This window comes from Entelurus aequoreus, linkage group LG12 (assembly GCF_033978785.1).
Source record: "Entelurus aequoreus isolate RoL-2023_Sb linkage group LG12, RoL_Eaeq_v1.1, whole genome shotgun sequence".
In the NCBI taxonomy this organism is placed as follows: Eukaryota; Metazoa; Chordata; class Actinopteri; order Syngnathiformes; family Syngnathidae; genus Entelurus; species Entelurus aequoreus.
In genome coordinates this window covers 64,584,981-64,609,081 of record NC_084742.1, presented here as the reverse complement: position 1 = coordinate 64,609,081, position 24,101 = coordinate 64,584,981, and the positions used below count along the sequence as shown (strand labels likewise).

The following is a 24,101-nucleotide window of genomic DNA, read 5'->3' as shown; positions in this document are numbered from 1 at the left end:
ACTTCTGTTAAAATGTAATAATCACTTATTCTTCTCTTCTTTGATACTTCACGTTAGTTTTGGATGATACCACCCTTTTAGGTATCGATCCGAGGGTTGGCAAGTATGACTGGGAGACGCAACTGCTCTGTACTTCTCCCTGCGTCCGTGCACCACTCCGTACCGCGGCGTTTTGAAAAGTCATACATTTTACTTTTTGAAACCGATACCGATAATTTTGAAACTGATACCGATAATATCCGATATTACATTTTAAAGCATTTATCGGCCGATAATATCGGCAGTCCTATCTCTAGTTGTCTCCATACCAATATTTTGGTAGTGGTACCAAAATGTATTTCGATGGCTTTCGTTGCTTTTCTAAATAAAGGGGACCACAAAAAATGTCATTATTGTCTTTATTTGAACAAAAAAGTCTTAGTGTACATGAAACATATGTTTATTATTGCAATTTAGTCCTTAAATAAAATAGTGAACATACTAGACAACTTGTCTTTTAGTAGTAAGTAAACAAACAAAGACTCCTAATTAGTCTGCTGACGTATGCAGTAACATATTGTGTCATTTATACACCTATTATTTTGTCTACATTATAAAGGACAAACTGTAAAAAATGTATTATTAATCTACTTGTTCATTTACTGTTAATATCTGCTTATTTTCTGTTTTAACATGTTCTATCTACACAGGCCTGGCCCTAACCAATCTGGCGCCCTAGGCAAGATTTTAGGTGGCGCCCCCCACATCGGCAGTGAAGTGTATATACTCACAAGAAACCGAATAGCTTTGTCTTTGACCTTTTTTTTAACTTAAAGAAAGCAAATTAACATATTATATGAGAATGTTATGTTATGATTATCTTTAACCGAATCACAGCAGTGCTCAAATTAAAAAACAGCATTCCCTCTCATGTGATATTGCTTAATTAACATTAATGATGTGCACTTTAACAACTAGGCTTACAACTATACCTAATATATAAAGGGGTGGAAAAGTGACTATTACCTGCAGGGCAAACATTAGCTAACCAGAAGGCAATAACAATGTAAACAAAAAACACCTGCTTAAAAGATCTAATATAAATGTCCCTGAGGAATGTAAGGTGGGAGTACTGTAATTACCTAACGTTACATTATTATTTTCCATAACAGTTTAGCCCCCTCCACAATATTAACCCGACGTTAAAACAGAACTAGCTATTTATTGATTAGCAATTGCCGAATCATGTAACATTAGCTTAATGCTAAAAAGCCAGGTTACTATCACATTCTGTAACAGACAAATAATTTCATGTAGGCTAACGTTACCTACCTGCTACCTCTGTCTTTTTCTCGTTTCTCCTCCTCTTCTTTTCTATTTTTTCTTCCCTGGGCACCTGACAGTTTTGGCCGTTTTGACATCTTGTGTTGATTTTTTGATGCGGTGACGTCCAAAAAGAGTCATGATACGGGAAGGGAGGGGGCGCACCGTGCGGGGGGAGGGGAGGCGTAATGTTGTAACAAATAAAATTTCTATTAAATAGGCTTTACTTTGCATTTTAATTAACGTGGGATTATTTTTTGTATTTAGAAATAATAGTACCAACTTTTTTTTCTTTTTTTTTTTTCTCCAACATTTGTGGCACGGGCGTGGCGCCCCCTGGTGGACGGCGCCCTTAGCATTTGCCTATACGGCCTATGCCACGGGCCGGCCCTGTATCTACACTTCTGTTAAAATGTAATAATCACTTATTCTTCTCTTCTTTGATACTTTACATTAGTTTTGGATGATACCACCCATTTAGGTATCGATCCGAGGGTTGGCAAGTATGACTGGGAGACGCAACTGCTCTGTACTTCTCCCTGCGTCCGTGCACCACTCAGTACAGCGGCGTTTTGAAAAGTCATACATTTTACTTTTTGAAACCGATACCGATAATTTTGAAACCGATACCGATAATATCCGATATTACATTTTAAAGCATTTATCGGCCGATAATATCGGCAGTCCGATCTCTAGTAGTATCCATACCAATATTTTGGTAGTGGTACCAAAATTAATTTGGATGGTTTTCGATGCTTTTCTAAATAAAGGGGACCACAAAAAATGTCATTATTGTCTTTATTTGAACAAAAAATCTTAGTGTACATGAAACATATGTTTATTATTGTCATTTAGTCCTTAAATAAAATAGTGAACATACTAGACAACTTGTCTTTTAGTAGTAAGTAAACAAACAAAGACTCCTAATTAGTCTATGCAGTAACATATTGTGTCATTTATACACCTATTATTTTGTACACATTATAAAGGACAAACTGTAAAAAATGTATTATTAATCTACTTGTTCATTTACTGTTAATATCTGCTTACTTTCTGTTTTAACATGTTCTATCTACACTTCTGTTAAAATGTAATAATCACTTATTCTTCTCTTCTTTGATACTTTACATTAGTTTTGGATGATACCACACATGTAGATATCGATCCGAGGGTTGGCAAGTATGACTGGGAGACGCAACTGCTCTGTACTTCTCCCTGCGTCCGTGCACCACTCAGTACAGCGGCGTTTTGAAAAGTCATACATTTTACTTTTTGAAACCGATACCGATAATTTTGAAACCGATAATATCCGATATTACATTTTAAAGCATTTATCGGCCGATAATATCGGCAGTCCGATCTCTAGTAGTATCCATACCAATATTTTGGTAGTGGTACCAAAATGTATTTCGATGGTTTTCGATGCTTTTCTAAATAAAGGGGACCACAAAAAATGTCATTATTGTCTTTATTTGAACAAAAAATCTTAGTGTACACGAAACATATGTTTATTATTGTAACTTAGTCCTTAAATAAAATAGTGAACATACTAGACAACTTGTCTTTTAGTAGTAAGTAAACAAACAAAGACTCCTAATTAGTCTATGCAGTAACATATTGTGTCCTTTATACACCTATTATTTTGTACACATTATAAAGGACAAACTGTAAAAAATGTATTATTAATCTACTTGTTCATTTACTGTTAATATCTGCTTACTTTCTGTTTCAACATGTTCTATCTACACTTCTGTTAAAATGTAATAATCACTTATTCTTCTCTTCTTTGATACTTTACATTCGTTTTGGATGATACCACCCATTTAGGTATCGATCCGAGGGTTGGCAAGTATGACTGGGAGACGCAACTGCTCTGTACTTCTCCCTGCGTCCGTGTACCACTCAGTACAGCGACGTTTTGAAAAGTCATACATTTTACTTTTTGAAACCGATACCGATAATTTTGAAACTGATAATATCCGATATTACATTTTAAAGCATTTATCGGCCGATAATATCGGCAGTCCGATCTCTAGTAGTATCCATACCAATATTTTGGTAGTGGTACCAAAATGTATTTCGATGGTTTTCGATGCTTTTCTAAATAAAGGGGACCACAAAAAATGTCATTATTGTCTTTATTTGAACAAAAAATCTTAGTGTACATGAAACATATGTTTATTATTGTAACTTAGTCCTTAAATAAAATAGTGGACATACTAGACAACTTGTCTTTTAGTAGTAAGTAAACAAACAAAGACTCCTAATTAGTCTATGCCAGGGGTGTCAAACTCATTTTAGATCGGGGGCCACATGGAGAAAAATCAACTCCCATGTGGGCCGGACTGGTAAAATCACGGCACGATAACTTAAAAATAAAGACAACTTCAGATTGTTTTCTTTGTTTAAAAATAGAACAAGAACATTCTGAAATTGTCCAAATCCTGTTTTTTTTTGTTTTTTTTTTACAATTACCTGTTGCCGTTAATAGTATAGATACTTTATTTGTTGTTATTTATATTTTCTGAATAAATTATGTAATAATGTTCATCAGTCAACTCACTGGTGTTAATGTCCAATCTATCAAGATAAAAAAATGCTATCAAAATCAAATTACAGTATGTTATTTATGTAGTTTGATCATTTTCCTTGACTGATACTGTCATAGGTGCCGATCTACATTTCTGCCAGTGGGTGCTCGGTGTGTGTGTATTAAAATACCGTACGTTTGACACTCCTGACCTAGTGGTAAGCCAAAGAAACAATATTTTATCACAACATCCGGTTTCGGTTTCTAATTAAGAAGACCAAATTTTCGGTGCATCACTTGTCAATAGTGCCCGAATAATAGGCACTATTACACATGTTCAGTGGCCTTGTGGTTAGAGTGTCCGCCCTGAGATGGGTAGGTCGTGAGTTCAAACCCCGGCCGAGTCGTACCAAAGACTATAAAAATGGGACCCATTACCTCCCTGCTTGGCACTCAGCATCATAGGTTGGAATTGGGGGTTAAATCACCAAAAATGATTCCTGAGCGCGGCCACCGCTGCTGCTCACTGCTCCCCTCACCTCCCAGGAAGTGAACAAGGGGATGGGTCAAAAGCAGAGGACGAATTTCACCACACCTAGTGTGTGTGTGACAATCATTGGTACTTTAACTTTAATACAAATAATTGCTATTGTGACATCCAGTGGACACATTTAGAACAGCAGTTTCTTTCATTCAAAAATTTCAGGTACATTTTCATACTTGGCAAACTCATCCCGCGGGCCGGATAAAATTGTCCGCGGGCCTGATCCGGCCCTCGGGCCGTACGTTTGACACCCCTGGTCTATGCAGTAACATATTGTGTAATTTATACACCTATTATTTTGTACACATTATAAAGGACAAACTGTAAAACATTTATTATTAATCTACTTGTTCATTTACTGTTATCTGCTTATTTTCTGTTTTAACATGTTCTATCTACACTTCTGTTAAAATGTAATAATCCCTTATTCTTCTCTTCTTTGATACTTTACGTTAGTTTTGGATGATACCACACATGTAGGTGTCGATCCGAGGGTTGGCAAGTATGACTGGGAGACGCAACTGCTCTGTACTTCTCCCTGCGTCCGTGCACCACGTTTTGAAAAGTCATACATTTTACTTTTTGAAACCGATACCGATAATTTCCGATATTACATTTTAAAGCATTTATCGGCCGGTGATATCGGCAGTCCGATATTACCGGACATCTCTAGACATGTCGTCCACATTCCTTTGTCCTCTGTGAATGTTGCAAGATTACAAGAACACCTGCGTGTTTATCTCCACGGTGACACACCAATACAAGGTTGCGGCGTCCAATCGAGCGGCGATGGAATAGCGAGGGAGCATTGCGAGTCAACCCTGTGAGGTGAGTGTGCACCACTCACCGCCGCCTTCAGGAGGCAGGCGTCCTCTCCCAGGTAGCACAGCTCCCCTGAGCAGCTGGTCTCCATCCACAGGTGATCCCCGTTCACCGCGTTCTCCTGCAGGGGAGAGCACCGGGTCAGTAGATGATGATGAGGATGATATCATCCCCTCCGCCGCCGGCGGTCAGTAATTGAGTCAAGCACATAATCGCCGCTGGCGAGTAGGAGAGCACTTCTCGCACAGCGTGTTGATTCAAACACACGCATACAAACATGGAGGCGTGCGCTAGCGGGAAAGCATCCCTGATGTTTGGTTAATGAGCGATGGCGTACATCGATCGCATTGTCGTGCGGAGCGCTAAAGGCCAGCGCTGACGTGGAGGAAGCGTCCCTGCAGTCAGAGCCGCGGGGGAGTGTCACATGTGACTTTTGTCTACTTAATCTTCCAATAAACCAATCAGACTGTTGTTTGCCGCGCATCATTGAAACCACCGCTCACCCGCGTCAGAATGCAAGCCAAGCCTGTAAGTGTTCAACTACCACAACACATGCTGAAAAGGGCAATTGATCAGTTATCTATCATATCACCGTATGTTTTGCACTATAGGGCGCACCGGGTTATAAGGCGCGCTGTCAACGAATGGTCTATTTTCGAGCTTTTTTTCATACACAGTCGTGCTCATAAGTTTACGTACCCTGGGAGAATTGATGATTTCTTGGCCATTCTTCAGAGAATATGAATGATAACACAAAAACCTTTCTTCCACTCATGCTTAAAGGCCTACTGAAATGATTTTTTGAAATTTAAACGGGGATAGCAGATCCATTCTATGTGTCGTACTTGATCATTTCGCGATATTGCCATATTTTTGCTGAAAGGATTTAGTAGAGAACATCGACGATAAAGGTCGCAACTTTTGGTCGCTGATAAAAAAAAAGCCTTGCCTGTACCGGAAGTAGCGTGACGTCACATGTTGAAGAGCTCCTCACATTTCCCCATTGTTTACACCAGCAGCGAGAGCGATTCGGACCGAGAAAGCGACGATTACCCCATTAATTTGAGCCAGGATGAAAGATTCGTGGATGAGGAAAGTGAGAGTGAAGGACTAGAGTGCAGTGCAGGACGCTTCTTTTTTCGCTCTGACCGTAACTTAGATACAAGCTGGCTCATTGGATTCCACACTCTCTCCTTTTTCTATTGTGGATCACGGATTTGTATTTTAAACCACCTCGGATACTATATCCTCTTGAAAATGAGAGTCGAGAACGCGAAATGGACATTCACAGTGACTTTTATCTCCACGACAATACATCGGTGAAGCTCTTTAGCTATGGAGCTAACGTGATAGCATCGGGCTCAAATGCAGATAGAAACAAAATAAATAAATCCCTGACTGGAAGGATAGACAGAAGATCAACAATACTATTAAACCATGGACATGTAACTACACGGTTAATAATTTCCAGCTTGGCGAAGCCTAACAATGCTGTTGCTAACGACGCCATTGAAGCTAACTTAGCAACGGGACCTCACAGAGCTATGATAAAAACATTAGCGCTCCACCTACGCCAGCCAGCCCTCATCTGCTCATCAACACCCGTGCTCACCTGCGTTCCAGCGATCGACGGAAGGACGAAGGACTTCACCCGATCATCCGTGCGGTCGGCGGCTAGCGTCGGATAGCGCGTTTGCTATCCAAGTCAAAGTCCTCCTGGTTGTGTTGCTGCAGCCAGCCGCTAATACACCGATCCCACCTACAGCTTTCGTCTTTGCAGTCTTCATTGTTCATTAAACAAATTGCAAAAGATTCACCAACACAGATGTCCAGAATACTGTGGAATTTTGCGATGAAAACAGAGCTTTTTGTATTGGGATACAATGTGTCCGAATACTTCCGTTTCAACGATTGACGTCACGCGCATACGTCATCATACATAGACGTTTTCAACCGGAAGTTTAGCGGGAAATTTAAAATTGCACTTTATAAGTTAACCCGGCCGTATTGGCATGTGTTGCAATGTTAAGATTTCATCATTGATATATAAACTATCAGACTGTGTGGTCGCTAGTAGTGGCTTTCAGTAGGCCTTTAATGGTTATGTAAAGCTATTTATTGGCAAACAACTGTGTTTACTCGTATTAAATCAAAATGACAAAAGAAAGTACCCAAATGACCCTGATCAAAAGTTACATACCCTAGTGACTTTGATCTGATAACATGCACAAAAGTTGACACAAGCAGGTTTGAATGTCTAATCAAGGTTCCAATCCTCACCTGTGACATGTTTGTTTGTAATGAATGTGTGTGTATAAAAGGTCAGTGAGTTTCTGGGCTTCTGACAGACCATTGCATCTTTCATCCAGTGCTGCACACATGTTTCTGGATTCTGAGTCATGGGGAAGGCAAAATAATTGTCAAAGGATCTGCGAGAAAAGGTAATTGAACTGCATAAAGCAGGAAAGGGGTATAAAAAGATATCCAAGGAATTGAGAATGCCAATCAGCAGTGTTCAAACGCTGATTAAGAAGTGGAAAATGAGGGATTCAGGTAGACCAGCAAAGATTTCAGCCACAACTGCCAGGAAAATTGTTCGAGATGCAAAGAAAAATCCACAAATGACCTCAGCTGAAATACAGGACTCTCTGAAAAATTGTGGTGTGGCTGTTTCAAGATGCACAATAAGGAGGCACTAGAAGAAAAATGGGCTGCATGGTCGAGTCGCCAGAAGAAAGCCATCACTCCACATTACTTTGTTCCAGAAGTTTTGAGGCTTGTCTCTGTTCTGTTTGGCGTAATGTAAGCGGGATACTTTGTGACATTTGCGCAGAAATGGCTTTCTTCTGGCGACTCGACCATGCAGCCCATTTTTCTTCAAAGTCACATGTGACTTTTGTCTACTTAATCTTCCAATAAACCAATCAGACTGTTTGCTGCGCATCATTGATCAATGATGAAATCTTAACATTGCAACACATGCCAATACGGCCGGGTTAACTTATAAAGTGACATTTTAAATTTCCCGCAAAACTTCCGGTTGAAAACGTCTATGTATGATGACGTATGCGCGTGACATCAATCGTTGAAACCTAAGTATTCGGACACATTGGATCCAGTACAAAAAGCTCTGTTTTCATCGCAAAATTCCACAGTATTCTGGACATCCGTGTTGGTGAATCTTTTGCAATTTGTTTAATGAACAATGGAGACTGCAAAGAAGAAAGCTGTAGGTGGGATCGGTGTATTAGCGGCTGGCTGCAGCAACACAACCAGGAGGACTTTGACTTGGATAGCAGACACGCTATCCGACGCTAGCCGCCGACCGCATCGATGATCGGGTGAAGTCCTTCGTCGCTCCGTCGATCGCTGGAACGCAGGTGAGCACGGGTGTTGATGAGCAGATGAGGGCTGGCTGGCGTAGGTGGATAGCTAATGTTTTTAGCATAGAGCTCTGTGAGGTCCCGTTGCTAAGTTAGCTTCAATGGCGTCGTTAGCAACAGCATTGTTAAGCTTCGCCAGGCTGGAAAGCATTAACCGTGTAGTTACATGTCCATGGTTTAATAGTATTGTTGATTTTCTATCTATCCTTCCAGTCAGGGGCTTATTTCTTTTGTTTCTATCTGCAGTTAAGCCCGATGCTATCACGTTAGCTCCGTAGCTAAAGTGCTTTGCCGATGTATTGTCGTGGAGATAAAAGTCACTGTGAATGTCCATTTCGCGTTCTCGACTCTCATTTTCAAGAGGATATAGTATCCGAGGTGGTTTAAAATACAAATCCGTGATCCACAATAGAAAAAGGAGAGAGTGTGGAATCCAATGAGCCAGCTTGTACATAAGATACGGTCAGAGCGAAAAAAGATGCGTCCTGCACTGCACTCTAGTCCTTCACTCTCACGTTCCTCATCCACGAATCTTTCATCCTCGCTCAAATTAATGGGGTAATCGTCGCTTTCTCGGTCCGAATCGCTCTCGCTGCTGGTGTAAACAATGGGGAAATGTGAGGAGCCTTTCAACCTGTGACGTCACGCTACTTCCGGTACAGGCAAGGCTTTTTTTTTTATCAGCGATCAAAAGTTGCGAACTTTATCGTCGATATTCTCTACTAAATCCTTTCAGCAAAAATATGGCAATATCGCGAAATGATCAAGTATGACACATAGAATGGATCTGCTATCCCCGTTTAAATTTAAAAAATTCATTTCAGTAGGCCTTTAAAGCATAACCAAGCATGCATCACTATAGCTCTTGTCTCAAAGTAGGTGTACTGTCACCACCTGTCACATCACACCCTGACTTATTTGGACTTTTTTGCTGTTTTCCTGTGTGTAGTGTTTTAGTGGTGGCAAGCCTTGGGAACAGGTACCTGGATCACAGTACTTCGGATACAGAACAGCCATGTAAAGAAAAGCTTTAGCTAGCATAATAAATTGCCTTTGAAACCATGTGCCCATTTGAGTTCTAATATATCACTGTTAGCATTTGGACTTTTTTTTATTTTTTATTAGTTTACTTCTTGAATTGTATTTTTACAATGTAAAAAAAACTATCTGTGCAACAGCATACCAGGTGCGTGTGTTACACTACACTACACTACGTCGCCGTTACAAAACCAAGAGTCGCGAGTCGAGAAGAGTTTAGGAATGAAAATCAAAAGGCGATTCTGGGGAGTCTTTGTTCTGCTTTCACTCGTCTGCTGCGCTCGTAATGTAAACAGTTCCTCTTCTGAAGATCCATCTGTGCTCCGACTGTATGCCGCAGTCAGCTAAAAATAGAAGCGTGCCTTTGTGACGGTAAAGCCACTGTAAATAAGTTGGCAGCAGTTAGCCCGCACTGTCGGTTAATCTGATTATTGCGGACAAAAATGGCACCGCGGGGGGGGAGAAGACATTGTCATGCAGCTGACAAAAGACTTTGGACTGCCAACCGGAGTATATTTTGTATTTCACAAAATGCTGTTAACAAGGGAGCACATTTCTCCAGGCAGCACCTTTTTAGCTTAAAGCAGACCTGGGCAATTATTTTGACTCGGGGGGACAAAAAATGTGTCTGGGAGCCAGTATATCTATTTTTAGGAAAACTAATACAGAACCTCACAATAAAGTCTGATTGAATGCTAAAAATGTTATGACAGACCGCCTTAAAAACGGAATGGAATTTAATTTTTTTCTATGAACGATAAAACACTGAATATTCAAATCAAATCAACTTTATTTAAAATTTACCACAGGGGTAGCCAAAGTGCTGTACAATGGGCAGGTTAAAAGATAATACGAGTACCGAGCAAACACAACACAACACAGACAGAACACGATAAAAAATAAATAAATAAAACATAAAAACAGGTTCACAGCAGGTGTATTATGGGGCGCCATTGCAGGATGGATATCGCTCAGTGTTAAAAGCCATGGAATAAAAGTATGTTTTTAAGAGAGATTTAAAAACAGGAAGAGAGGAGGCTTGTCTAACACTCAGAGGTAGGTCGTTCCAAAGTTTGGGAGCAGCAGCGGCGAAAGCTCTGTCACCTCTAAGCTTCAGCCTTGTGTCCGGGACCGTCAGTAGCAGCTGATCGGCTGATCTTAGGGATCGGGTGGGGCAGTAAGGCTGAAGGAGGTCGGAGAGATATGTTGGCGCGAGGTTGTTTAGACATTTAAAAACAAATAAAAGGAGTTTAAAGTTGATTCTGTAACGCACAGGGAGCCAGTGAAGGGACGCTAATATAGGGGTGATGTGCTCACGTCTGCGGGTCTGTGTTAGCAGACGAGCTGCAGGCGGGCGAGGGAGGCCTGGCTAATGCCTACATACAGGGCATTGCAGTAGTCAAGACGAGTCGAGATAAAGGCGTGGATTAATTTCTCGAAATCATGTCCTGATAGAAGCGGTTTCACTTTCGCTATTTGGCGTAATTGATAAAAGCTATTTTGAACGACGCTGCGGATTTGTTTTTCGAATTTAAAATCCGAGTGGAACTTTACCCCCAGGTTTGTGACACAGTCGCTGAGATACGGGGTCAGAGTGCCGAGGTCAACGTTGGGGGAGGGGGAGCGACTTGGACCGAACAACATAACTTCTGTTTTGTCTTCATTTAGGCTCAGGAAGTTAGCTGAAAGCCAGGCTTTGATGTCGTGCAGGCAGTCAATAAGACGTTGAACCGTGTTCTTTTGTGCCATGGGAAAATAAATCTGGCAATCATCGGCATAAAAATGAAATGCAATACCGTACTTCCTAAAAATAGAACTAAGGGGGAGAAGGTAAAGCGCAAAAAAAACAAAAAACACCTACAATCTGATACATCTGATACATCACTAAGCTTTAGAACTTTCTTATAAAAATCTCCTTCCGCGTCTGTCCCTGACACCCGCATTTCAGGCTCTGGAAACACTCTGTGGAAACGCTCCCCACCCACACTGCTTGGTGCCTCGTCTGACCTGCTGTGACGTAGATTACCATAGTAACTAGTAGGGTTGTACGGTATACGGGTATTAGTATAGTACCGCGATACTAATGAGTCATATTCGGTACCATACCGCCTCTGAAAAGTACCGGTCCGCCACACCCTAAGATTTTTTGTTAAAATAAAGCCAATAATGCAATTTTTTCTGGTGCCCTTTATTTAGAAAAGTATCGAAAAGTACCGAAAAGTATCGAACTAATATTGGTATCAGGACAACACTAGTCACTAGTATATCATGCAAAAGCGCAGATTCCAACCATTGAAATACTTTGTATAGTTCAAGAGTTATGGTCATTAGAAAACATCACTGCACATCATAATGGCAGCTACACTTGCCATCTTAAAGATCTAAAAAAAATATTTGGGAATGTCAGGCGGGCCAGATTGAAAAGCTTAAAGGCCTACTGAAATGAGATTTTCATATTTAAACGGGGATAGCAGATCCATTCTACGTGTCATACTTGATCATTTCGCGATATTGCCATATTTTTGCTGAAAGGATTTAGTAGAGAACGTCGACGATAAAGTTCGCAACTTTTGGTCGCTGATAAAAAAAAAAGCCTTGCCTGTACCGGAAGTAGCGTGACGTCGCAGGTTGAAAGGCTCCTCACATCTGCACATTGTTTACACCAGCAGCGAGAGAGATGCGGACCGAGAAAGCGACGATTACCCCATTAATTTGAGCCAGGATGAAAGATTTGTGGATGAGGAACGTGAGAGTGAAGGACTAGAGTGCAGTGCAGGACGTATCTTTTTTTGCTCTGACCGTAACTTAGGTACAAGGGCTCATTGGATTCCACACTTTCTCCTTTTTCTATTGTGGATCACAGATTTGTATTTTAAACCACCTCGGATACATCGGTGAAGCACTTTAGCTTCGGAGCTAACGTGATAGCATCGTGCTTAACTGCGGATAGAAACAGAAGAAATAAGCCCCTGACTGGAAGGATAGACAGAAGATCAACAATACTATTATTACTTCTACTATCAGGAGACACACCGAACCAAACCCTGGACATGTAACCACACGGTTAATGCTGTCCAGCCTGGCGAAGCCTAGCAATGCTGTTGCTAACGACGCCATTGAAGCTAACTTAGCTACGGGACCTCGACAAGAGCTATGGTACAAACATTAGCTCTCCACCTACGCCAGCCCTCATCATCGGTGCGGTCGGCGGCTAGCGTCGGATAGCGCGTCTGCTATCCATGTAAGTCCTCCTGGTTGTGTTGCTGCAGCCAGCCGCTAATACACCGATCCCACCTACAGCTTTGTTCTTTGCCGTCTTCATTGTTCATTAAACAAATTGCAAAAGATTCACCAACACAGATGTCCAGAATACTGTGGAATTATGTGGTGAAAACAGACGACTTAAGCTGGCCACCGTGCTATTCCAAAATGTCTGCTTCAACCCGTGACGTCACGCGCAAACGTCATCACACCGAGACGTTTTCAGCCGGATATTTCGTGGGAAATTTAAAATGTCACTTTATAAGTTAACCCGGCCGTATTGGCATGTGTTGCAATGTTAAAGGCCTACTGAAATGAATTTTTTTTATTTAAACGGGGATAGCAGATCTATTCTATGTGTCATACTTGATCATTTCGCGATATTGCCATATTTTTGCTGAAAGGATTTAGTATAGAACAACGACGATAAAGATTGCAACTTTTGGTATCTGATAAAAAAAAGGCTTGCCCCTACCGGAAGTAGTGTGACGTAGTCAGTTGAACATATACGCAAAGTTCCCTATTGTTTACAATGATGGCCGCATGAAGTGAGAGAGATTCGGACCGAGAAAGCGACAATTTCCCCATTAATTTGAGCGAGGATGAAAGATTTGTGGATGAGTAAAGTGCAAGTGAAGGACTAGTGGGGAGTTGAAGCTATTCAGATAGGGAAGATGCTGTGAGAGCCGGGGGTGACCTGATATTCAGCTGGGAATGACTACAACAGTAAATAAACACAAGACATATATATACTCTATTAGCCACAACACAACCAGGCTTATATTTAATATGCCACAAATTAATCCTGCATAAATACACCTGCGTGTTTGTTATGCTAGCTCCTAGCTCCTATGCTAGCTCCTAGCTCCATAGAACACACCAATACAATTCAAACACCTGATCAACACACACAATCACTCAGCCCAAAAGACCGTTCACCTAACCCAAGGTTCATAAAGCTTATATATTTAAAAAAAAAGTTACGTACATACGCAAAAAAAGTTGCGCACATACGGTCAAGCGATCAAATGTTTAGAAGCCAAAGCTGCATACTCACAGTAGCACGTCTGCGTCTTTGTCATCCAAATCAAAGTAATCCTGGTAAGAGTCTGTGTTGTCCCAGTTCTCTACAGGCGTCTGTGTATCGAAGTCAAAAGTCCTCCTGGTTAGAGTCTCTGTTATCCGAGTTCTTCCATCTTGACTGCATCTTTCGGGAATGTAAACAAAGAAGCGCCGGCTGTGTACTGTTGTGGCTGACTACGTTTGAAAAATACGTCCATTTCGCACCGACAACTTTCTTCTTTGCTTGCTCAGCTTCCTTCTCCATAATGCAATGAACATGATTGAAACAGATTCACGAACACAGATGTCCAGAATACTGTGGAATTATGAAATGAAAACAGAGCTTTTTCGTATTGGCTTCAATGTGGAAGGCATACCCGTGTTCGCCGGTCTACGTCACGCGCATACGGCATCCTCAGAGGCGTTTCGAACCGGAAGTTTAGCGGCAAATTTAAAATGTCACTTTATAAGTTAACCCGGCCGTATAGGCATGTGTTATAATGTTAAGATTTCATCATTGATATATAAACTATCAGACTGCGTGGTCGGTAGTAGTGGCTTTCAGTAGGCCTTTAAGATTTCATCATTGATATATAAACTATCGCTAGTAGTGGCTTTCAGTAGGCCTTTAACGGGCCGCATGTGGCCCCCAGGCCTTAATTTGCCCAGGTCTGCCTTAAAGCCTGTGTGTTAAAGTCAAGGCCCGCGGGCAAGATCCGGGCTGCGAATTAATTATCTATGGCCCCCGGGATGATATTTGAGTAGTACTAGAACCGGCCCGCAGGCCACAGCCACCTGCTGCTGTTTTGCACGCATCAACGCTCCATTCCCCACAAAGCAACGGTGGCCCGCGAACTCACTGCGGCGTCGCAAGTGGGCCTCGGCTTCATTATTCATCAGCATTCAGGGCTAGGGTTGCAAAATTCCGGGAATATTCAAAGTTGGAAACTTACCATGGGAATTAACAGAAATTAATGGGAATAAACATTGAATGCAACATGCTAGATCTTGCAGCATGATTATTAGCTAAAACAACCTGATTTAATGCAAATTCAGTAGAATGTCAACCCTGCACTGTGCATTCCTCCATCACATGCACAGATAATTCCCAGCATGCTACACACTACAGCAGGGCTATTGAGGAACTAACTAGTATTTAACTAGTATAGTATAGTATAGTATATATATATATATATATATATATATATATATATATATATATATATATATATATATATATATATATATATATATATATATATATATAGTATATAGTATAGTATATTTAACTAGTATCTAACTAGTATTCGAGCCCAAAAACTTTAAGTGTTTTGCCAAGAGGATTAGATGGATAGATGGATAGATAGATAGATAGATAGATAGATAGATAGATAGATAGATAGATAGATAGATAGATAGATAGATAGATAGATAGATAGATAGATAGATAGATAGATAGATAGATAGATAGATGGATAGTAACTTTATTGATTCCTTCAGGAGAGTTCCCTGAGGAAAATTAAAATTCCAGCAGCAGTGTAAAGAATTGAGATCGAATTTAAAAAGTAAATAATGGGGGTATAAATGGAAATCAAATAGCAAATATTACAATATGAATAAAAAATAAAAAGCAACAATAAGAATAAAAGTATAACAGTAAAAATAAGAATATAACAAGAGAAACTAGGCAGTAGTGACCATGTTATGAAAAAGTAGTTTAGATGTAGTAGATTAGTTGTAATATGTACATTTTAAGACTGTGCTGTTCTATTTTCGGCCCAGGTAAAACAAAAACTGTTGTTTTTTTTTGAAGTTGTCTTCATTTTTAAATTATTATGCCACAATTTTATTAATCCGGCCCATGTGGGAATAGATTTTCCTCCATGCGGCCCAAGAGCTAAAATGAATTTGACACCCCTGCCTTAAAAACCTCTAAATGCTTAGGTGGCCACATGCGTGGACAGCACCTTTTAGGTCTTATTTCCAAAATTGTGTACACTACTGAATTGGGGTCTTATGGCCACGTATGTGGACACTTATACTGCCATCTGGTGGTGTCAGAAGAGTATAACATACAATGGAATTTGGAAAAAAAAAAGTGAAAAAATAAGAATTAGCATGTCACTAAACATGAAGTACACGTTTGTGTACTTATGGACTAAAAGTACATCATATCAAAAGATGATTCTTAGTTTTTATTGTAATTAGTAGGGCTGTGAATCTTTGGGTGTCCCACGATTCGATTCAATATCGATTCTTGGGGTCACGATTCGATTCAAAATCGATTTTTTTTCAATTCAACATGATTCTCGATTCAAAAACGATTTTTTCCCGATTCAAAAGGATTCTCTTTACAATGGAATTTGGGAAAAAAAAGTGAAAAAATAAGAATTAGCCTGTCACTAAACATGAAGTACACGTTTGTGTACTTATGGACTAAGTACATCATATCAAAAGATGATTCTTAGTTTTTATTGTAATTAGTAGGGCTGTGAATCTTTGGGTGTCCCACGATTCGATTCAATATCGATTCTTGGGGTCAGGATTCGATTCAAAATCGATTTTTTTTTTTTCAATTCAACACTATCCTCGATTCAAAAACGATTTTTTCCCGATTCAATAGGATTCTCTTTACAATGGAATTTTGAAAAAAAAAGTGAAAAAAATAAGAATTAGCCTGTCACTAAACATGAAGTACACGTTTGTGTACTTATGGACTAAGTACATCATATCAAAAGATGATTCTTAGTTTTTATTGTAATTAGTAGGGCTGTGAATCTTTGGGTGTCCCACGATTCGATTCAATATCGATTCTTGGGGTCACGATTCGATTCAAAATCGATTTTTTTTCAATTCAACATGATTCTCGATTCAAAAACGATTTTTTCCCGATTCAAAAGGATTCTCTTTACAATGGAATTTGGAGAAAAAAAAGTGAAAAAATAAGAATTAGCCTGTCACTAAACATGAAGTACACGTTTGTGTACTTATGGACTAAGTACATCATATCAAAAGATGATTCTTAGTTTTTATTGTAATTAGTAGGGCTGTGAATCTTTGGGTGTCCCACGATTCGATTCAATATCGATTCTTGGGGTCAGGATTCGATTCAAAATCGATTTTTTTTTTTTTCAATTCAACACGATCCTCGATTCAAAAACGATTTTTTCCCGATTCAAAAGGATTCTCTTTACAATGGAATTTGGAAAAAAAAAGTGAAAAAAATAAGAATTAGCATGTCACTAAACATGAAGTACACGTTTGTGTACTTATGGACTAAGTACACCATATCAAAAGATGATTCTTAGTTTTTATTGTAATTAGTAGGGCTGCGAATCTTTGGGTGTCCCACGATTCGATTCAATATCGATTCTTGGGGTGACGATTCGATTCAAAATCGATTTTTTTTCAATTCAACATGATTCTCGATTCAAAAACGATTTTTTTCCCGATTCAAAAGGATTCTCTTTACAATGGAATTTGGAGAAAAAAAAGTGAAAAAATAAGAATTAGCCTGTCACTAAACATGAAGTACACGTTTGTGTACTTATGGACTAAAAGCACAGTAAATCAGAACTCTGGTTTAATGAGAGAAGCCGTGCGATCAGACGTGAGTGCCGCAAAGCTGAACGCAGGTGGAAGAAGGACAAGCCTCAGGTGTCACTCCAGATTTGAAAGGACTGTTGGCATCGATATCAGAGCACAGTAAAAGAGGCAAAAAGAGAACATTTGGCAAACATTATTGCCTCAAATAGTCTTGACCCTCGTGTTTTATTCAAAACCATTGACTCTGTTCTTAATGCCCCTCAGCTTACATGTTTGGAACCCTCCTCTGAATTGTGCAATGCCTTTTTAAAATATTTTATTGATAAGATTGCCACAACGAGGGCTCTCATCTCTGTTCCGACCTCTGACCCTTCTGTCCCGTTTAACTACTCTGCTGTTTTTAATCAGTTTGAGCAAGCGACTCTGCGGCAGTTACAAGAGTTCACTAATCATATGAAGCCCTCAGGTTCCCCCCATGATGCTGTCCCTCCTACATTTTTTAAAGAAGTGTTTTCTTGCATAGGGCAGCCTGTTCTTAACATTTTAAATAGCAGTCTGTTTTCTGGTGTGGTTCCTACCAGTTTTAAACACGCCGTGGTTCAACCGCTTTTAAAGAAACCTGGTCTGGACAGTTCAGTTTTAGCCCATTTTAGACCCATTTCTAAGCTGCCTTTTCTCTCAAAAATCTTGGAGAAGATTGTTTTTACCCAGTTAAACACTTTTTTAGAGGACTCTGATATTTTAGAAGTCTTTCAGTCTGGGTTTAAACCCCTCCATAGTACCGAGTCAGCATTAGTAAGGGTTTTTAATGACATCTTTCGAGCAACAGACTTAGGTGATCATGTGATTTTAGTTTAGCATTTGATACGGTGGACCATAATATTTTAATTAGCCGCCACCATCTGTGGTACTGCCCTGAGATGGCTGAAGTCATATTTGACTAACAGGACCTTCTCTGTAAATGTTGCTGGTTCTGAATCTTCTGTTGCTCCCTTAACATGTGGGGTCCCACAGGGCTCCGTTTTAGGACCACTGCTCTTTTCTATGTATTTACTTCCCCTGGGCTCAATCCTAAGAAAGCATGGTATGTTTTCATTGTTACGCTGATGACACACAAATGTATTTTCCGTTAAAGAAAAATCATGCCTCTTCAATACAGCCATTACTTGCTTGTCTTGATGACATCAAGGCCTGGATGGCCCTAAACTTCTTAAACTTCAATGAAAAGAAGACAGAAGTAATAGTGTTTGGACCTAGTGGTACCTGTGAGCTTCCCCCTGTTGACTTTGGCCCCTTGGCTTTGTACGTTAAGCCCATGATCACCAACCTGGGTTTTCGTATTGACAGTGATTTTAAATTGGACCGTCAGATTGGCACAGTGGTGAAAGCCAGCTTTTTTTTATTTACGTCAGCTGGCTAAGGTTAAAAACCTTCTTTCTAGGCAACAGTTTGAGACAGTAATCCATGCCTTTATTACATCTCGGCTGGATTACTGTAACGCTTTATATTTTGGAATTAGTCAGTCCTCCCTCTCACGTCTGCAGCTGGTCCAAAATGCAGCTGCCCGACTTTTAACAAACACAAGAAAAAGAGAGCACATTACTCCTGTTTTAGCCTCCCTCCACTGGCTGCCTGTGTCTTTTAGAGTCCATTTTAAAATGATCTTACTTGTTTTTAAATCCTTACATGGTCTTGCCCCACCTTACCTCTCTGAGCTGCTCCACCTCTATGCCCCCACCCGGTCCCTCAGGTCAGCTGATCAGCTGATCCTGGAGGTACCCAAATCCAAGCGTAAGCTCAGGGGGGACAGAGCCTTCTCTGTTGCGGGCCCCAAACTCTAGAATGATCTTCCACTCCATGTGAGACAGGCCCCTTCTTTGGCTATTTTTAAGACCCTTCTTAAAACCCATTTTTATTCACTCGTTTTTAACCCAGCATGAGACTTTAAACGGTTTTTAACTTTTAACTTTTTTAACTGCTTTTTATCTAACAAAATTGTTCTTAGGGTAATTTTGTATTTGCATTTTTAATGTGTATTTTACTTCTGTTTTAAATTTTATTTTTTAGTCTGTCCTTTGCCTTTATTTCTTTGTGGTGTACAGCCCTTTGTTTTTCAACTGTGGTTGTTTTTAAAGGGCTTTATAAATAAAGTTGGTATGGTATCATATCAAAAGATGATTCTTAGTTTTTATTCTAATTAGTAGGGCTGCGAATCTTTGGGTGTCCCACGATTCGATTCAATATCGATTCTTGGGGTCACGATTCGATTCAAAATCGATTTTTTTTCAATTCAACATGATTCTCGATTAAAAAATGATATTTTCCCGATTGAAAAGGATTATTTATTCATTCAATACATAGATTTCAGCAGGATCTACCCCAGTCTGCTGACATGCAAGCAGAGTAAAAAGCTTCTATAATTGTAAAGGACAATGTTTTATCAACTGATTGCAATAATGTAAATTTGTTTGAACTATTAAATGAACCAAAAATATGACTTATTTTATCTTTGTGAAAATATTGGACACAGTGTGTTGTCAAGCTTATGAGATGCGATGCAAGTGTAAGCCACTGTGACACTATTGTTCTTTTTTTTTTAAATAAATGTCTAATGATAATGTCAATAAGGGATTTTTAATCACTGCTATGTTGAAATTGTAAGTAATATTGATACTGTTGTTGATAATATTCATTTTTGTTTCACTACTTTTGGTTTGTTCTGTGTGGTGTTTGTGTCTCCTCTCAATTGCTGTTTATTGCAGTTCTGAGTGTTGCTGGGTCGGGTTTGCTTTTGGAATTGGATTGCATTGTTATGGTATTGCTTTGTTGGATTGATTAATTTAAAAAAAAAAAAAAAATGAAAAAAAAAAAAATGAAAAAAAAAAATGAAAAAAAAAAAAGATTTTTGAAAAATGAGAATCGATACTGAATCGCACAACGTGAGAATCGCGATTTGAAATCGAATCGATTTTTTCCCACACCCCTACTAATTAGGGTCCAAAAAGCCCAAATAGCAAAGAGAAATAAAAAAAGCATGAAACAAACAGCTTGGGCCTTAGGAGGTTTTTTAAAGTCTCCACTGCATCTTAATTCAGTCAGACAAATATTGAATAAAAAAAAATAAAAAAAAGACATTTCTGCTTTCTGTTTCCACACGAGCAGTCTGCGAGCAAAGCTGTTAGCATGAAAATGCAAAAATGTCATTTGTTGACTCAGCCCGTGACACATGACGGTGCATTATGGTGCATTATGGTGCTTTTGTTTGTGCATTCGGAGGCTCCGAAAGTATGTGTGCGTGTGTCTGACCGTCCAGTCCACGCAGGTCCTCAGCTCCTTGTTGGGCCCGTTGGAGGCGGGAGGCAGGGCGTGCTGGGCCGGGCCCAGGTGCTGCAGGCCTGAGCGAGAGATGGCCTTCCTGGAAAGCAACAGAAGACACACGCCGTGTGATGCGAGGCCAAAAAAAAAAAAAAAAAAAAAAAAGCACAGTCATCCACACAGTTTCAAACACGTCCGAATCACAGCGAGAACTTGATTCCGGAATGTGCATTAATTATTCATGCTATGCCAGCACATTTGGGCGGGTTCTGCTGGTGGAGGAAGGACTGGTAACAGCTTGCAGGAGAGACTGCCAGCAGCACTTTGGGCTGAGACGTTCTGTCAGAGGATGAGTCAGCAATCATCGCTCAGTCTGACTCGCCCTCTCTTCTTTGCCTCTAATTAATTTGTAGATTTCCAGCTCTGGCTTTCTAATGTCTGCTGATCACATTATCACTGCAGAACACTTTTGCAGCAACTGGGCTGTCTTGAAGTTGCAGCGTGATGTACCGAGGTGGGTAGTAACCCGCTACATTTACTCCGTTACATCTACTTGAGTAACTTTTGGGATGAATTGTACGTCTAAGAGTAGTTTTAATGCAACATACTTTTACTTGAGTATATTTATAGAGAAGAAACGCTACTTTTACTCCGCTCCATTTATCTACATTCAGCTCGCTACTGATTTTTATCCATCTGTTAATGCACGCTTTGTTTGTTTTGCTTTGTCAGACAGACCTTCAAAGTAGGATCTATCGCATGCCTGCGTTTCACCAATCAAATGCAGTCACCGGTGACGTTTGACTCCGTTTCACCAATCAAATGCAGTCACTGGTGACGTTTGACTCCGTTTCACCAATCAAATGCAGTCACTGGCGACGTTTGACTCCTTTTTCCCAATCAAATGCAGTCACTGGTGACGTTTGACTCCGTTTCACCAATCAAATGCAGTCGCCGGTGACGTTTGACTCCGTTTCACCGATCAAATGCAGTCACTGGTGACGTTTGACTCCGTTTCACCAATCAAATGCAGTCACTGGTGACGTTTGACTCCGTTTCACCAATCAAATGCAGTCACTGGTGACGTTTGACTCCGTTCCACCAATCAAATGCAGTCACTGGTGACGTTTGACTCCGTTTCACCAATCAAATGCAGTCACTAGTGACGTTTGACTCCGTTTCACCAATCAAATGCAGTCACTGGTGACGTTTGACTCCGTTTCACCAATCAAATGCAGTCACTGGTGACGTTTGACTCCGTTTCACCAATCAAATGCAGTCACTGGTGACGTTTGACTCCGTTTCACCAATCAAATGCAGTCCCGGCTGACGTTTGACTCCGTTTCACCAATCAAATGCAGTCACTGGTGACGTTTGACTCCGTTTCAACAATCAAATGCAGTCACTGGTGACGTTTGACTCCGTTTCACCAATCAAATGCAGTCGCTGGTGACGTTTGACTCCGTTTCACCAATCAAATGCAGTCACTGGTGACGTTTGACTCCGTTTCACCAATCAAATGCAGTCACTGGTGACGTTTGACTCCGTTTCAACAATCAAATGCAGTCACTGGTGACGTTTGACTCCGTTTCAACAATCAAATGCAGTCACCGGTGACATTTGACTCCGTTTCAACAATCAAATGCAGTCACTGGCGACGTTTGACTCCGTTTCACCAATCAAATGCAGTCGCTGGTGACGTTTGACTCCGTTTTCCCAATCAAATGCAGTCGCTAGTGACGTTTGACTCCGTTTCACCAATCAAATGCAGTCACTGGTGACGTTTGACTCCGTTTCACCAATCAAATGCAGTCACTGGTGACGTTTGACTCCGTTTCACCAATCAAATACAGTCACTGGTGACGTTTGACTCCGTTTCACCGATCAAATGCAGTCACTGGTGACGTTTGACTCCGTTTCACCAATCAAATACAGTCACTGGTGACGTTTGACTCCGTTTCACCAATCAAATGCAGTCACTGGTGACGTTTGACTCCGTTTCACCAATCAAATACAGTCACTGGTGACGTTTGACTCCGTTTCACCAATCAAATGCAGTCACTGGTGACGTTTGACTCCGTTTCACCAATCAAATGCAGTCACTGGTGACGTTTGACTCCGTTTCACCAATCAAATGCAGTCACTGGTGACGTTTGACTCCGTTTCAACAATCAAATGCAGTCGCTGGTGACGTTTGACTCCGTTTCACCAATCAAATGCAGTCACTGGTGACGTTTGACTCCGTTTCACCAATCAAATGCAGTCGCTGGCGACGTTTGACTCCGTTTCACCAATCAAACAGAGCCAGGCGGTCACATGAACTTTATGTTTCAGCGGCAAAACAACAAGAAGCTTAAGCTTACATGAACTCAACGTCAAATTTGAGGAAGCACATGGCGGTAAGTAACGTTAGTAGATATTTTGGCTGTCACCGTAGGCTGATGTTAGCTTCCCTGCTATGAATCACTGTCAAATGTACATCGTGTGGGGACATTTATTAACGCACTGCAGCCTCATAGACACACACACACACACACACACACACACACACACACACACACACACACACAGTCGCACACACACACACACATGCATGCATAGAAACACCAATCAGAAGTGCACAGTGTGTTCCCAGGTGCAGCCCACACCTATCAGTTTATGGTTTGCATAAAGGCTAACTTGTTAGTTTCCTTTGTAATCTCTGCCTACTGAGCCTATGGTGCTGTTAAGTTATTGTTAGCTCAATTTGCCTTAATTTTTTTATGTTAATGCATTATTATTATATATATATTATTGTTTTAGTTGCTTAAGAGATATTCCTGGCTCTGAATTTGCTCATTGCTATTTTCATGTTTGTGTGCATTATTTGTTGCCGTCATCATTAAACGAACGGGTTACTCATCAGTTACTCAGTACTTGAGTAGTTTTTTCACAACATACTTTTTACTTTCACTCAAGTAAAAATTTGGGTGACTACTCCTTACTTTGACTTGAGTAATAAATCTCTAAAATAACAGTACTCTTACTTGAGTACAATTTATGGCTACTCTACCCACCTGTGGTGATGTATCATTCCTGGTGCGCTCCTTAATACACTTTATTGCAGATCAACAAAAGGGTTTAGTCGATGACGTCATGAGGAAGTATCAAACTTCCCCCTCGTTGAAAGTTTCAGTCTGTCTAGAATTGTCAAACAGGACAAAGCGGAGTCTGGTTACACACCCTGTAACCTGATGAACACACACACACACACACACACACACACACACACACACACACACACACACGACTCTTGGAA

The 24,101-nt window shown here is 40.4% G+C and overlaps 1 protein-coding gene across 10 annotated transcripts in view; it reads right to left on the bottom strand.

Annotated features, from left to right (window-relative positions):
* The window catches only part of dgki (diacylglycerol kinase, iota), a 195,921-nt gene that overhangs the window by 86,977 nt on the left and 84,843 nt on the right, over positions 1-24,101 (bottom strand). For all 10 annotated transcript variants that reach the window (XM_062066447.1, XM_062066438.1, XM_062066443.1 and 7 more), the window contains exons 2-3: positions 20,795-20,903; positions 5,224-5,319 (exon numbers count right to left, since the gene is read on the bottom strand). In XM_062066447.1, the coding sequence (XP_061922431.1) occupies positions 5,224-5,319; positions 20,795-20,903 (205 nt within the window). The remainder of the gene's footprint in view (positions 1-5,223; positions 5,320-20,794; positions 20,904-24,101) is intronic.